This window comes from Talaromyces marneffei, chromosome 5 (assembly GCF_009556855.1).
Source record: "Talaromyces marneffei chromosome 5, complete sequence".
Taxonomy (NCBI): domain Eukaryota; kingdom Fungi; phylum Ascomycota; class Eurotiomycetes; order Eurotiales; family Trichocomaceae; genus Talaromyces; species Talaromyces marneffei.
In genome coordinates this window covers 367,625-382,315 of record NC_072352.1, presented here as the reverse complement: position 1 = coordinate 382,315, position 14,691 = coordinate 367,625, and the positions used below count along the sequence as shown (strand labels likewise).

At 45.9% G+C, this 14,691-nt stretch overlaps 5 protein-coding genes across 5 annotated transcripts; 1 reads left to right on the top strand and 4 right to left on the bottom strand.

Annotated features, from left to right (window-relative positions):
• Positions 1–215: 215 nt before the first annotated feature.
• EYB26_006453 (uncharacterized protein) lies at positions 216–3,115 on the bottom strand (the record flags this gene model as incomplete). Its single annotated transcript, XM_054265729.1, has 5 exons — positions 216–897; positions 950–1,235; positions 1,301–1,950; positions 2,854–3,021; positions 3,090–3,115. The coding sequence occupies 5 exons, from the start codon at positions 3,113–3,115 to the stop codon at positions 216–218; spliced, it is 1,812 nt and encodes a 603-aa protein (XP_054121704.1).
• Positions 3,116–3,256: 141 nt separating this feature from the next.
• On the bottom strand, positions 3,257–3,765 carry EYB26_006452 (uncharacterized protein; the record flags this gene model as incomplete). Its single annotated transcript, XM_054265728.1, has 2 exons — positions 3,257–3,443; positions 3,515–3,765. 2 exons carry the CDS (start codon positions 3,763–3,765, stop codon positions 3,257–3,259), a joined length of 438 nt encoding a protein of 145 aa, XP_054121703.1.
• Positions 3,766–4,424: 659 nt separating this feature from the next.
• Positions 4,425–8,102, bottom strand: EYB26_006451 (uncharacterized protein; the record flags this gene model as incomplete). The annotated part of the gene is made up of 12 exons (XM_054265727.1): positions 4,425–4,445; positions 4,506–4,598; positions 4,672–4,774; positions 4,837–4,884; positions 4,965–5,150; positions 5,203–6,133; positions 6,188–6,381; positions 6,461–6,491; positions 6,550–6,767; positions 6,832–6,939; positions 6,990–7,567; positions 7,632–8,102. The coding sequence occupies 12 exons, from the start codon at positions 8,100–8,102 to the stop codon at positions 4,425–4,427; spliced, it is 2,982 nt and encodes a 993-aa protein (XP_054121702.1).
• Positions 8,103–8,437: 335 nt separating this feature from the next.
• Positions 8,438–11,697, top strand: EYB26_006450 (uncharacterized protein; the record flags this gene model as incomplete). Its single annotated transcript, XM_054265726.1, has 7 exons — positions 8,438–8,746; positions 8,820–9,012; positions 9,066–10,082; positions 10,128–10,239; positions 10,293–10,547; positions 10,603–11,051; positions 11,117–11,697. The coding sequence occupies 7 exons, from the start codon at positions 8,438–8,440 to the stop codon at positions 11,695–11,697; spliced, it is 2,916 nt and encodes a 971-aa protein (XP_054121701.1).
• A 678-nt stretch (positions 11,698–12,375) lies between these two features.
• On the bottom strand, positions 12,376–13,558 carry EYB26_006449 (uncharacterized protein; the record flags this gene model as incomplete). Its single annotated transcript, XM_054265725.1, has 5 exons — positions 12,376–12,512; positions 12,570–12,612; positions 12,685–12,689; positions 12,774–12,957; positions 13,040–13,558. The coding sequence occupies 5 exons, from the start codon at positions 13,556–13,558 to the stop codon at positions 12,376–12,378; spliced, it is 888 nt and encodes a 295-aa protein (XP_054121700.1).
• Between the last annotated feature and the right edge of the window lie 1,133 nt (positions 13,559–14,691).

Genomic DNA, 14,691 nt, shown 5'->3' with positions numbered 1-14,691 from the left:
GTCGAAGAATGCCCCTCATAGTGCGTATACTCACTGAGGTCGTAAAAGTAAGGTAAGAATTGATGGTGAAATAAAAGAAGACTGTCAACAATGCATCATCAATGATATAAGCAACCAACCCCCAAAGTGTAGAAATGAAGAATAACTACATTAGCAATCTAATATCTCCGGAAAGGAATAAATATAAAAATATAAATCATAAGAGAATAACAAAATCATTGAACCCATTCATGATGTTCCTCATGCAGCGTCTTCACACCCCTCCACCTCCTCCAAAAATCCGTAATGCCATCCTTCAACTTCTCCCACCACGTCCGATTCAACCAATTACTCAATTCCCTATACCCGTATATTTCTGCCCAACAATCCCTCCCCCAACTACAACCCGCCATATTCACCAAAAAATCACGATGTTTTTCCTGGTAATGAACCCCCAGATCTGTGCCGTCGCCGCATGCACCTGGCGGAAAGGAGTTTACTCTTCGTTGAGGCACAAATGCGGTGCTGGATCGGATCCAGGGTTGGTTTGTATACAGGTATTCGAGGCTGTCTTGTTCTTTGTGTTCCCATTGCATGTGTTTTTGTTCGTAGAGGACCGGGTCCCACCAGACGTCGAGCAAACGGTCGGTCCAGTCGGAGCGGCGGATGAAGAAGGAGCCGAGATTGAAGCCGCCGCAGTCTTGGGGGAGGATGAGGTTAATCGAAGAGGGGTCTTGGTCGCCGGTCGGTGATCGGGAGATGGGGTCGAGATAGATGTCGGTCAGAGGGTGAGTGATGTTTAGAGGGTTGTAGTAGTTGATGTCGCGGTAGGTGTAGTCGGCAAGGTGTTTGAAGAGGTGGTTTTCGAGGGAGTAGGAGTATTCCATTATGAAGGTATTCAAGTCCAACCACCAGAACCTAGACAATTAGTCAGTCGCATCAAAGTGAAAACCTCGGGGAAGCGACTTACCATTCCGCATTTGGGTATTTCTTCATTGCATCCCTGATCAAATCAACCTTTTCCCAACTTTCTCTCCATTCATGCGCATATCGCTTTTTAGCCACCATATTCGTGATTTCAATCTCATATCCCCATTTCTTGGCGTATTTTTTCTTATTCCATAGACTGACTCGCTCAATTGCCCATTCACGTGCTCCCTTCCATTCCATGACGCCGCCTTCCACGTTTGAGGCGGTGATGATGACGATCTTTCTTCCGTTGCCCAATGCAGAGCCTCGATACGCTTCAACGAGGACTGTCGGATATCACTAGTCAGTTAAAAGCCCCCCTCGCATTGGAGAGAATGCAGTAGCGACATACCAGACCAAAAATTCAGATAAAGCACCAATCCCAGCAGCAACGAAAGCAAAAACCTAAACCTCCTCCTCCGCATCGCATTTCCGACAAGCGACACCAGCCTCCCTTTGAGGCTATTATCTCTCGCCCTCCATCCCGACGACCGTCCCCGACCCAACTTCTCCTGTTCCCTGAAATCTCTCGACAACGAAAACCTTGGCAAACTCGCGGATATCTTGTGCTTCTGTCTCGAAAAGAATCCCGAATTCCTTGTCGAAAATGACGGATAGCTCCTCACCTCGTCGCTTTTCGCCTTTGCGCTCGCCCACGAGATTGCTCCCGGACTTAAAGACCCGTGTCCTGTCGTTGGGTAGCGCGGGCTCGTGGCGCCGCTACCTGGAGCCAGGCCGGGACTCGACCATCCTCCTCCCGGTAAGGGCGAGGGGGATCGCGAGAGTGTCATGGGCGATGGCAGTGGGTTTGAGGGTGTGCCGGGGATCGGGGCGAGGGTTGTAGGGCGCACGGAATTCGGACCGGCGGGGAGACCGGAGGTGCTGCCCTCGCCCCAAGACGAATCGCGTGGTTGTTGTAGTTGGGGCTCTTTGACGAGGCGGAGGGGAGGGACGGATGTAGACGAACGTCGGCGGTGGTGAGAACTTGTCACGATGGAGCGACTGGGAGGATCCAGGTTGGATGTTGAGTCGTGAGTATAGAGTTCCAGTAACTAAGGTTGATGGGTGTGGCTGTTATGTAAGGCTCGATGTCGTGGCGGCGGCTCAGCTGGGAGTCTTGTAGTGCAATTAACCTCGCTTAGTCCTTAACGACCAGGCAGAACCTAGCAACGAGATAAAATCAATCGCTAAAGACAAATAATAAATGCAAGCAAGAAGGCGAATGTGGAGGGTAACGACGTCCCAGGCGGTTTCACAGCCGTTGCGGAAGTATCACCATCTGAGCTGGAGATTTGCAGGGGAAGCGATCTAACTACTGTTGGGGGCTTGGAGCTAGTCTCTAGCCCAGCAGCTAACCCCATAAAAAATTTAAGATTAAATTAGCAAGCCATGTTTCCATTTTGAAGATGTCTGAGAGCGAAATCGTCATACTATTAAATATGAATCAATCAGAAGCCTGCCCATCATCTGTTCCAAAATTTATTTTGACCCGATTGGCTGGTCTGTTTTCGGGAAAAATATGGATATCCAACGAGAATCCACTGAATTCCGCTTTTGCTGCTCGGCATCCCGATATTTGTCGTGACGATTCTTCCAGAACGCACCGCTAAAAAGCACCGATTCATCGCTCTCAGCTGCTCTTCTGAGCAACTCGAGCCAGCGCTCCGGGCAGAACTCTGCTGCGTCCGCGTCATAGATGTCCGTGTCGTGGTGCACTACGGCTGGATTGACGCCGACAACTGTTCCTGTGGGGAGGGTTACGCCGCAGTACGCTTCGTTCGAGAGGCATGGAGACGGCGGGATGGAGACGCATTGCCTCGCGCAGTGTTGCTTGTTTGTATGGTGGAGAGGCGTTAATGATCATCTCAGATAAAACATGAAAACCATTCTTTTTGTTAGGCTTACAGGTACTTGAGCTCCAGGGATTCCCCATAAGTAATAAACTGGGAGAGCTGGCCGCCGGCATCGGCTGCGTCAATTTCTGCAGTGACTTTACGATACGCATGGGGGTACTTTATAAGGAAGTAGATGATTGCACGGAGGGAAATGGCCGTTGTGTCGCTTCCTGCAAGCCTACATGTAGTAGGGGTCAATTACATTCGTTGTGGTTTCGGTATAGGAAGGTTGCAGAAATTTCTCACAGGTTGTTGGCCAGGTGGTACACCATGTCGTTCTCGCTGATATCTTTGCCCCTTTTTATCTCCCTTCTAAGCCAGGCCAGAAAATCTCCTCTATCGGAGACATTCTTGGATTGATCGTAGCGAGTTATTTCAGCTCTGGAGAACTGTATTTTTTTTTTTTTTCAAAGTTAGCGATGGTTGATGGAGAAGTTTAATCGGAATGGCCCTGACTGCAACTGAGGGACTTGTCCAATGACTGCGCCGTACATAAGGACCTTTCCAATAACGGCAATCATGTCCGCTATGTCTTTTCGTTGCTCCATGAAGCCGACTCTTGACTGGAATGTAATGCAACCAATGACATCGAATGCATACCTATATAATGTTAGCTTCATGGGTTTAGAAGGAGACATGGTATGGTCCCTGTTCGCACAACTGGGGCGTACTTCTGGTGCATGGCCCGCTGTTTTTCAGGGCAACGACCATCATAAACCAGATAGATCTTGTACAATCGGGAAAACGAAGTCAACCAATGACCAGGTAACACCCGCAGACCAGGTTGATATACCACTCGTAGAGTGTGCGCAATCGTTAGCATAAGGGCTACAGCGAGAATGATCCAAGGCCATGATAGCTCAACGTTGTCCAGTCCTATTTTCCGCACAGATGAGCTCTTGGAGGATAGCGAGTCCATCATATTTCTCTCGCTCTCTTTTACGTACTAACAACTCAATTCAAGATCGAATATTTGCCAGTGATATAGTGATTTAGGGCATGCACGGATTCCCTTTGGTTTTGTCCAGCGCAGGAGCTATCCTGGGCTATTCCGGATCCACAGACTTTGGGTCTTCTTTGTAAAGGGAAGTGCTGTATAAAGAGTATTCGGAACATATCGACAATAGGATTCACATTTTATCTTTTAGGGCGTTACTTGGAGTTTTAGGTGGCTTGCGGCAAGTACCTTGATCCCGGTGCGAAGCCCTACATCTTAGAATTGCACTGTTAAGTCGTTCCTACGGTCCATTTTGGAACAAGTGCGATTAGTTGAGTAGATGCCCTAGATTCGTCCTATTTCCGTAACAAAGGAAGCAGCTTGGGATGAAGCCTTTTGCATCTTAAGCCTCTATTTCGTCTCTACATCGCCTCGGCATCTTGCAAGATCCGCCTCAATAGGACTCTTCGGGATGGTTTCAATAAACTTAATATTAGCGCGAGTCAAATCATTTACCCTGGGGAGATAAGACTACATAATGTTTCTATGAATGGGCAGCAGCTCTGATGTCGAACGGAAGAACAAGGAGATCCTAAGATGTAGATGGAAATAGATCGCATATTCAACACAATCTTAAGAGCCAACTATAAAAGACCACAAAGGCGCTAAAAAGAGACTCCCCGGTTATTACTTTTCAACTCAATTTTCCATTCGGGAACACTCACCTCCAAACGCGTAGAATTTCCTGATTGCGCGTTTTCGGATGAGAACAGCGTGCCCGCCAACTCATCCTTTGACCGTTGGAGTTCCATCACACGCTTGAGAAATCATTAGAGAGACTTATCTTTAATAGGTTACCGATTCCATATTGAATGAAGATTAATGACTGACCTCTTCAAAGGTATCCTTTATGTAAAAACGAACAGTTGTCACTTCCTTCTTCTGGCCGAGTCGGTGAATTCGAGCGAGGGCCTGTTCCTCGACCGTGGGGTTCCTAAGGTTGACGAATCAGATATGGATATATAGCCAAGTTGCCAATATGTAGATTCCAATTACCAATGCGGTTCCATGAGATATGCACATGAAGCTTCGGTCAGAGTTAACCTGAAATTCCGTTTAGTCCAGGAGCCATACTCCAACAAAACGGGTTACTTCAAATCAGATGTTGAAACTAAAAAACTCACCCAACAGCACCACATGACAGAGTCAAAAGTAAAACAGAGACAGAAGGGTCGTGCTTAAATTTGTCAATGACGCTTTTCCTCTCCTTTTGTGGGACTTTGCCATCAAATCGAAGGCATGGGATCTGCGCCTGCTTAAGACCTGACTCGACGACATCCAAGGACATTCTCCAGGTAGAAAAAACAACACTAGCACAGAGAGTTGTTTAGTATAATATATCAGACATATTTTTTGACTGACCTTTTCACATCTGATGGCTGAGCCTTGAGCTGTCTTACCAAGGAGGCCACCTTGGAAGGCAGCCCGGTTGTTGCCATATTTCCACCTACAACTGGATTAGCTGGCACATGTACGGTCTCCTCTAGCATAGAAGCATTCAATGAAACTGCAGCAAATGGATGTGGCGGCTCATGCCCACAAGATAATGAATCCCCATGTAAGCGTTGGCGACAATCTGGACAGATAAATATCAAGCACTGAGAGAAAAGTGGACTTTCCACAAACTGATTACTAGATTCACTAAAAAGTCTTTCCGTAATATCGAGCAATGATTTGCACCATTGACAGGTGATGGATGTGATTTCGCATTGAAAGTTAAACGTCCGTTGCGCTATGCTGGCCCAATCGACAGCCTCGGATGGATCAATTTGGTATTTCGGTGCCTTATTATCGTGACGAGAACCATAATGGACCCCTAGGTTACAGATGATGCGTAGTGTATTGATTTGCTGGATAACGTTGACGAACGTGATGGACTGCGACGTCTCGCGTCGGCCAAAACTCTTCGAGGCCTCTGCAAGATGGGCAATAGCCTGGTTTTTGACATCTTCATAAAGTATTCTTTCGTCTGGTGTAAAATTGACTGGGCACCGGACATCCTTTCTTGTAGGTAGGTTGATTGTGGTTTTAGGCCTTCTGAGAATAAAGTATCTCGATAGCCGTTTCAGTCTCTCCACGGCTTGTTTGGACTCACCAGATTTCCATAACTGAGTGATATCGGTATCGAAACGTTTAATGTCACCGTATGGATCAACATCAAGAAATTTGAAAAGTGCAGCTAGGTCGCCAAGGCGGTTTTGGATAGGTGTACCTGTCACTGCCCATCGCGCAGTCGCAGGCACGGCGCAAATTGCCTTGGCCATTTGTGAGCTGCTATTACGGATAAAGTGTGCTATCTGAAAGTAAGTAACAGTTTGGGTTTGTCAAAAATATACATAATACTTGCCTTCGTCAAGGATTAGCCGTTCCCAGGGAGTAGAGAATAGGATGGATTGGTCTGCCGGCTTTCTATTCTTCCACTCAGCCGATATCGTATGGTATGTAGTCAAAATCAGGTCGAGTTTTTTCAATTCGAATACATCAAGTAGACGGGTCCTGCCATAGTGTCGGGACCATGCCAGACTCCCAGGCACAACATGCCTGGTTTGTTTGCAATACGCTTAGCAAATCCTTGTAAATTATATAACTAATAAGAACCCCGTTAACTAGTCATACTTACTGCGATAGCTGTTCCTCCCAAGTATCCAACACTAACATAATCATCAGAAATTGTGCCCTAGAAACGAATTGATATGAATGAAAACATACAGAGTGGTGGCACAACGATCAATGTAGGGTTCTTGTTTTCAATGTCATCCGGGCTCGCTTCCAATCGAAAGTTTTCTGTGCGATGTCCTTGAACAGTTGCCGCAACAAGAGCGATCATGGTAAGAGTTTTCCCGAGTCCCATAGGATCTGCAATGATGCCCCCAAAGAACTGCTTGGGCTCTTCAAGCTGATGGTCCCCAGAGATCATATTAATAAACCTTTCCCCCTAGATGTAAGAAAGGTGTTCAACAAATATTTAACGTAGGAATAGGGAGGACATACGATCGGCCTCGGCTAGTTTTTTTCCAATCCCAGAGATCGCCACTGCTAGAATCGAAATTCCATCCTTGCTCCCTTCGGAGCATAAAGCTTAAAGCTTGCTTTTGATGTCTTAAAGGAAATTAGCAGCAAATTCATAAAATACTCTCACTCTGACATACCTCTCTAGCTGCGTGTGGATTTCTGGCGGCTGCGAAGCCTCGGAGAGGTCTTCTTGCGGGTCAAGGATGTCAAGCAGCTCCGAGTGAGGCGAATTAGGTTTTATCTCAAAAGCCTCCAGAATGTTCGTTTGCAAATCATGGGTCATTGGACATAATAAGGGGTCTGTTGATGAAAGACGATGGGGGTTGCAATATCTTACGTTTAGGTCGCAGTCTACGGGGTCCTGCAGATAGATATCATAATCTTGAAAGAATGTTCCAATTTCTTCGAATAGCTCTTTTGGTCCATATAGATTGATGGAAAGCGAGCAAGAAATCAATTGAGGTAGAAGGCCAGCCGGCTTTCTTGCCCTATTGTCCAAATCATCCAATACGCAAGTCACTTGTATTCTGATGGACGTCTCATCTAGTATCGCTTGGAGTAATTTCCCGTGTTCAATCGTGACGCTTCCTCTCAAATTAGCGATGGATGGACATAAGAATTCTTGGGCCACCTTCAATTCGACTGCAAATCGAGGAGAAAGTGATGCTTGATCACGTCCGGTTGGCACCTCACATTCTCCAGGAATGCCTGCCACCTGTTTTTCTCAGAGTGAGCGCCGTACATGTTTCATTATATTAAATTAAACATAATATACTGACCATACCATAGCAAATCACGGTATTATCTTCAATCCCCGACCCACTATCACCTACTGGGCGGTATTCATTTGGTGGGTTTGGAGTTGAAAGTGGAATTTCTTCACGGTTTAACTGGCATTGGGATTGAAGGGCCGAATCGGTACCCAATGCGTGATCATATAAGACCGCGGGATTAACACCGAGTGTACCATCAGACAGAATGGTATTGTGATCACTCCAGAGCCATGGCAACTCCGAATGATGCCGACTGGGATGACTATTGCTATTGAGCTTCGGATACACTGCGCCTGTCCGTATATCCGGTACTTGAACAGTATCCAGGATCTTCTCTTGAAGCACCGGCTGAGCAATTCTGTAATGCGATATTGGGTCTGGATTTCGGCCAGTGGGAGATGTTGGGTTCAGCAATGAATTTACTGAAAGGTCTAAGCGTCTTCGTTTAGCAGACCCCGGGGAAGATTTTGTGTCCATCTTTTGTTGTGGTTATGGTGCCTTTTCAGAAGACGACTGCATGATATAGGCGAGAAGTGCTGGTACTATATAGGCCAGTCCGAATGTAGTTGTATTCGCAGGTGATGTGAGGCGCTGAAGTCGGAAAGCTGGCAGTTGTTGGTAAGAGATTTCCGATCGCTCCTTTCAGCCTCGTGGTTGACTGGTCGCACCTGCCAGCACGCAAGGCTGAATCCTGCCCAGTCTCAACCCAACAACCACCTCACCAATTTCCCAGGTCCTTCTTCTTCTCATTATCCACTAAAACCATCTTCAGCCTCTTCTTTGTTATGGTTGAGTAGGTGTTGTCGACCATCATGCCGCTTGCAAGGAGGGATCCCACATTGGCTGCTGCTCAGAGAACGATTCGGGAGGCATTTGAAGATCTAGAGAAGACAGTATCGCCAGCTGATTCGAAAGATTTCGAGGTGACCACTCTCGAAAATGTGCAAAAGGCAGCATTGGAGATCGAAAATCAACTTGCAGCACGGCAGTCCTTGCGCAATATGCGCCGCCTCGTGCCTCTGTTCACTGGGCTGGGTTACTACTCCCAGACGATCGAAGTTCTTTGCAACGGCACTCCTTATCTACCATGGATATGGGCACCAATTAAGTTAATCCTCAAGGTAAGTGGATATGGCGGCTTTGTTTCTCTTTGTGTGTTCCCTACTTACAAAAACTATCGCGGCTTTTCTGTAGATCTCTTCAGACTACGTGGATGCTTTCGAGCAAATCGTCAAGGCATATTCCCGCATCGCAGAATCGTTGACAAGATTCAAAGTGCTCAGCGAGACCTTTCGTAAGAATACGGAATTTCAACAAACTCTCGCTGTCTTTTACGCCGATATACTACGGTTCCACAAAGAAGCGTACAAGCTTGTGCGACGCAGCGGTAAGCCGCCAGCTGCGAATGGGAGAAATCAATTGGCTGATTTGTTGAATAAGCTTGGCGAGTTTTCTTTCTATCATCCTGGGGTCGATTTCAACAAAGGTTCGACAACATTCTGGAAGACCTTGCAAGACATGAGCAGCAAATTGACAAAGAGGCCAATGCCTACGACATTGCTGAAGCGAGAAATACGAGAAGAGCCTTGGAGGAATGGAGACAAGAAAGCCTTTCCAGGGTGCAAAAAAACGAAGAAGACCAAACCGCCCGCCAACTTGAAGCCATTTTTAGCTGGGTCAAGAGTAACGAAATGGATCAAATATCAATCTTTGACAGAATTTCAACTGAAGGATCAAACCACCCGGGAACATGCTCGTGGGTATTGGAGAATCCAAAATTATCGAACTGGCTTCGGGCCGACCAGTCAGATAAAACTTGTATTTGGCTCCAAGGAAACCCCGGGACCGGCAAGAGTATCATCGCTGGCCAGCTTGTTAACTTTTTGAAGGTCTCCCGCAAGTATTTTGTGACATCCCACTTTTGCACATATTCCTACGCCTCCTCAACTCAATACGATGAGATTCTCAAGTCACTACTTTTACAACTAGTCCGTGCCAATAGCGACTTGACTGCTCATATATACGAGGAGTACGTAATTGGAAGAAAACCAGTCAGCATTAGTGTCTTCGAGCATCTACTGCAGACTTCTATAACGGCGTTAGCAGAAGATCTTGGTCGACAGAACAGCATCTATATGATTATCGACGGCCTGGACGAAATTGAAGCGGACAAACAGAGACGAATTATCAGCCTGATGAATGGTATTCTGAAGTCACAGCCATTAGATCGTCCGACTTTTAAGGTTCTATTCTCCTCACGGTGTTCGCAACTCCTAGAAAAAGTGCTTCGAAAGCGACCGACTGTCATCCTAGGCGATGAAAAGGATAGTCTTGAACATGCAATCTGTATATATGCCGAACAGCGACTAAATGCTCAGTCTTATCGTTTCTCGCAACTTGCTCTGAATGATTGCGATTTTAGAGATATCGGGGAAATTATCGCTAAAAAGGCCGATGGTATGTATTCCGCTTAGAGGTAAGAACTAGCTGACCTGGCTATAGGTATGTTCCTCTGGGCTCGGCTGGTTCTGGACTACATTACACATAACATGTTCTACAGCAGTCAAGAAATATGGGATGCTGTCCATACACTACCGCGCAAGTTAGCTGAATTGTAAGTTCTCTGCCGCGCGTCTTTGCTCTGTCTCGTTAATGGAACGCTATTAGCTACGAGAGAGTTCTGGTTCAGATTATGTCCAATTTTGATAGTCGATCAGTCGCCCGCATGAGAAGCATATTTGGCTGGATAGCATTTTCAGAACGTCCACTTCGAAAATTCGAATTACGGTCAGCATTATCATTCTGTACCGGCAACCCTCTAGCCGACGAACCTGTTCCCTTGTACATCTTTGACATGGGCATGCCGCTCATCGAGGAACGATCCGACTCCACCTTGACTTTTATTCACGTTTCTGTCAAAGAGTAAGTTATTTTGAAATAGTTACAATTTGGAAAATTTTACTAATGGTGCTCTTAGTTATCTGCAAATGCCAGAGAGCAAGTTGCTGATTTCTCGAGACAGGGAGATTTACGAACACACTCTCGCATCGACGACCTGCCTTTTGTCCGGGCTGGAAGTATTCAATGTCGGATATGCTAATCAGGATCGTATGATGAGGGTTTTGAAGGGATTGCACGGCTTTCATATCTACGCGAACCAATATTGGGTTGACAATGTTCTGGAAATCTTATCCTCAGGGACCCCCCCATCCCATCTCTTCGGTCTCACTACGACACTTCAGAACCTTTCCAGTACCTTAGAAATATTGGGAGGATCATCACTTGCCTCAAAGAAAACAGGCGAATTATCAATATCAGACAACCGCCTTGATCGCATCAGAGAATACCCCGGACTTCTCAAAAATGCCAGAATTTCTTTACAAGCGCGAAGCCAGAAGATACTCGGGGATGTATCTGGTGAAGAAGGTAGATTTCCTTTCCAATCATGGATCAGCCTGGTCCAATTACACAAATTTACTTACAACTTCCAGAATCTCCGTCTGTCGACTTGCTCCCAGTTCGTGAACTTGAAGATGCCCTTGCCAATTATCAAAAGACTATCGGATCCCTCCTCTCTCTATCCGATTTTCCAGGAATACCAAAGGAAGACCTGGAGCTCTTTCAGCGAGAGTATTCCACAACGATCTTTACCTGTCGCCTATCTTCTTGCCCTCGAGCTACGATGGGCTTTGAAGATGAAACTTTACGTCTAGAACATGAAGCTACACATACTCTTCGTTTGAAGTGCTCATTTCCGGGTTGTCAGTATCCTCCTTTTGTTTCAGCACGGGCTTTGAAGAGTCATGAATCCAAGTACCATACTCCTACCAGAGGCCGAAAAAGAATTCGCAAGGTTGATCCTATGCCTGATACAGAAGTGGAGTTTGACGCCAATTCGGGTAGACGGAAACCCAGCTTTGACAATTGGTTCATTGAAGAAGGCACAAGTGATGTTACAACCGTTTCGCAACACTACTTACTACACCCTTATACTACCGATAGTTTTTCACCTTCTGCTTTGCCAATGTTAGATGAAGATGCCCGAGACCGAGAAAAAAAATCGCGAGGTTGAATCTATGCATACTATGAGGATAGGCTCCGACTTCAACTGGCGTCCCTTGCCTCACGAAAATACCGTCCTACCGTCCATCGCGTCGTCCATCGCTTCCCTTTCTCAATTTTATGACCCGCCAGATACATCAGAAAAACATCAAAAGCAAAGTGGAATATGGAGTTCTAATAATCTTGAGGGCTTTGAAAGAAATCAACGACCAATCAAGTAGAATAGAAGTATATATAGATCTAAATGCGAAACATCTCGGAGATGGGTTAAGAGTAACTTGTCCGCTTTGTCAATTGCCAAGGCCTCCCCCAGAATAAGCAGGCAGTTTCGGAAGAGAGAATATACATCCTCATCATCATTAGACACCCTTGTCATTAAATCATTGCTCAATTGACCATTCAATTGTCTTATAAAAACTGTAACCTGCAGAAAATGAAGATATCAAAACACAATAGAAAGATGACTCGCCATTCTCTTACCACAAAGTCCCACTCGAATGCAATCAATCAGTTCTTCCCCAGCCTCTGCTCAGTATTATTCCACCTATTCACAACATCAACTTCATGCCCCAATTCTCAACCATAGACACAGCTTCAATGTCCACCATGAACGAATGATCCTAATTCAGTATCATACTCCAAGCAACATTGTGATAAAACCAACTATAAAAGCCCAGAGAAAAATGGATCAGTAAGAAAACTTTTCCCCAACAAGCCCCTCGCTCAACTTCCACAACTTCTCAGCCTCAACATCGTCTCTTCCCCAACTGAGCACTTCCTCCGGCTCAAAGACACGATTGTCTTCTAGATAAGTGCCGTTGTTACCTAAAAGTCTGCATTAGATGGAAACTTTGCTTGATTCAAGGCGATGGAAGAACTTACTGGCCAAAGTAATGGAATCATGGAAAGAAGCAAACACATGCGTCTAAACACCCTGATTAGGCGTTCGTCGCTGAAATGGGCCCCAGTAATTTCTATTACCTAGCTCACGATCAACCTGGACTATCCAATATCGTCAGCTTCCTAGCCCGACCAGAAAATGAGAAGAAAAAAAAGCCCAGGAGAGGAAAATAAAAGATAACACACCCAACCCCTGAAATCCATTGGCATCCAAGTGACTTCCCAGACTTGTATCCAAAATCACACCCGGATGCAGACTAACGGATATCAACCCCCTCTTCGCGAGCTTTATGGCCAGAGACCTGGAGAAGAGTAAATTCGCGGTTTTGGATTGGCCGTATGCGCGCCAGGGATTATAGGTCGCTCCGTTCTATCTTATATCAGCATTCTTTCTCTAATCACGAGTGAATAGAGGAGGCGGGTACATCAAAGTTCCAATCATCAAACCTTACCGGCCCGAACCTGTACCCATCACTAGCAACATTAACTACCCTCGCCGTCCTCCCACTCTTTTCGGGGCCAATCAACTTCTCCATAATCAAATTCGTGAACAGAAAATGTCCTACATGATTCGCTCCAAACTGGGCCTCGATTCCCTCCGGTGTTTGGGAGTATGGGCTCTTGGCCATTATCCCCGCATTATTAACCAAAACATCGATAGACTCGGTATACCCCACAACCTCTTTTGCGGCTTCTCGAATTTGCTTCTGCGATGCTAGATCAAGTTGCAGTATACGAGTTTCGACAGAAGGCGCGACTTCCGCAATCTTTGAGGCGGTTTGTTCTGCTTTGCCGACGTCTCTGCCTGCGAGAATAATTAGGGCGGGGTCATGCTTGGAGATTGTGAGCGCGAATTCGGCGCCGAGACCGCTGGGAGATACGCCTGTGATGAGGATGGTCTTGTTCTTGATAGTGGAGGAGAGATCGGAGGCGATTTTGTTGCCGTCTGTTGAGGGTTCATAGGTAGACATTTTGAGGATGCAGCAGAGAAGAAGAGATTGATAAAATATAACAAGTATCTGGATTGAGGCGTTTCGAGGAAAACGTTGAAAGGGTGAAATCAATATCGCATGCTGGGAAACATAGCCCTATTTATATTTCCCGTTACTGAATGTAGATCGGATTTAATATACTAATGCACCCTCGCTAAGGCGTGATGCACAACCCGAGCTTAACGATTATCGGTTTCCTTGTTTCGATGATTTCTTAGATATACCTCTTTCTACGAAGAGTCAGCATCAATATAATTTTTCCATCAAGTATAATATTCGTATGGGCCGCAATTGAGCAACATCCACGATAGTCATCAAAATTATCGTTTTGATAACTCTTTTCCTCTTTGGGCCGAATTGTTCTAAACCGTCTTTCCGTATCGGGATTAGCGCAGTGTCCTCAAGATATTTCGGCGATAATGATAAGCTTGCGAATTGCCTCACTTCTTCTTTCCTAAGGTTTGAAGAGATTAGTTGATATGAGGGGAGGACCGGGGAGTTTGGAGACGTAGCCGATGGTTATGACCAAGGTTTTTCGGTAAGCAGATTTGAAGATGTTGGTTGATTTGGATGTTGATGGCAGGACCGACTTGTACAGATCAATCGACACTATTGGAGTACTATCTTTCTTCGGTCATGTCATTTCTTGGCTTCTCCCAGTCCAGTAATCATCATTATCATTAAAAGTGCCTCTGGTTTTGACACCCTTGATAGTATATTCACACTCAACGAAGATGCCAAACAACACATTGCTGCCTTGGGTGAAACGACTTATCTAACATCATCACTCATGACGAACGAGAACATCGGCCATGTCGATGCAGCCAAAGTTTGATTCTTACTCACGCGAACACAATACACACTTCTCTCGCCATCAAAACATATGAACGCACGAATCTGCAGATTAGTCCCCACTTCAAAGTATGGTCATTATTCGTCGCTGCCTCTGTGATTAGTGTCGTTGCGGAACCTATGATGGATTGGTACTTACAGAGTAAGGCGTATCAATGAGACAACGTCTCAAATACGGATCAACGACTGGAGCGATTTGATGGGTGTGTTTGATACGTTTTTGTGGGATGAGAGGGTACATGAGACGGGGTATACGGGGA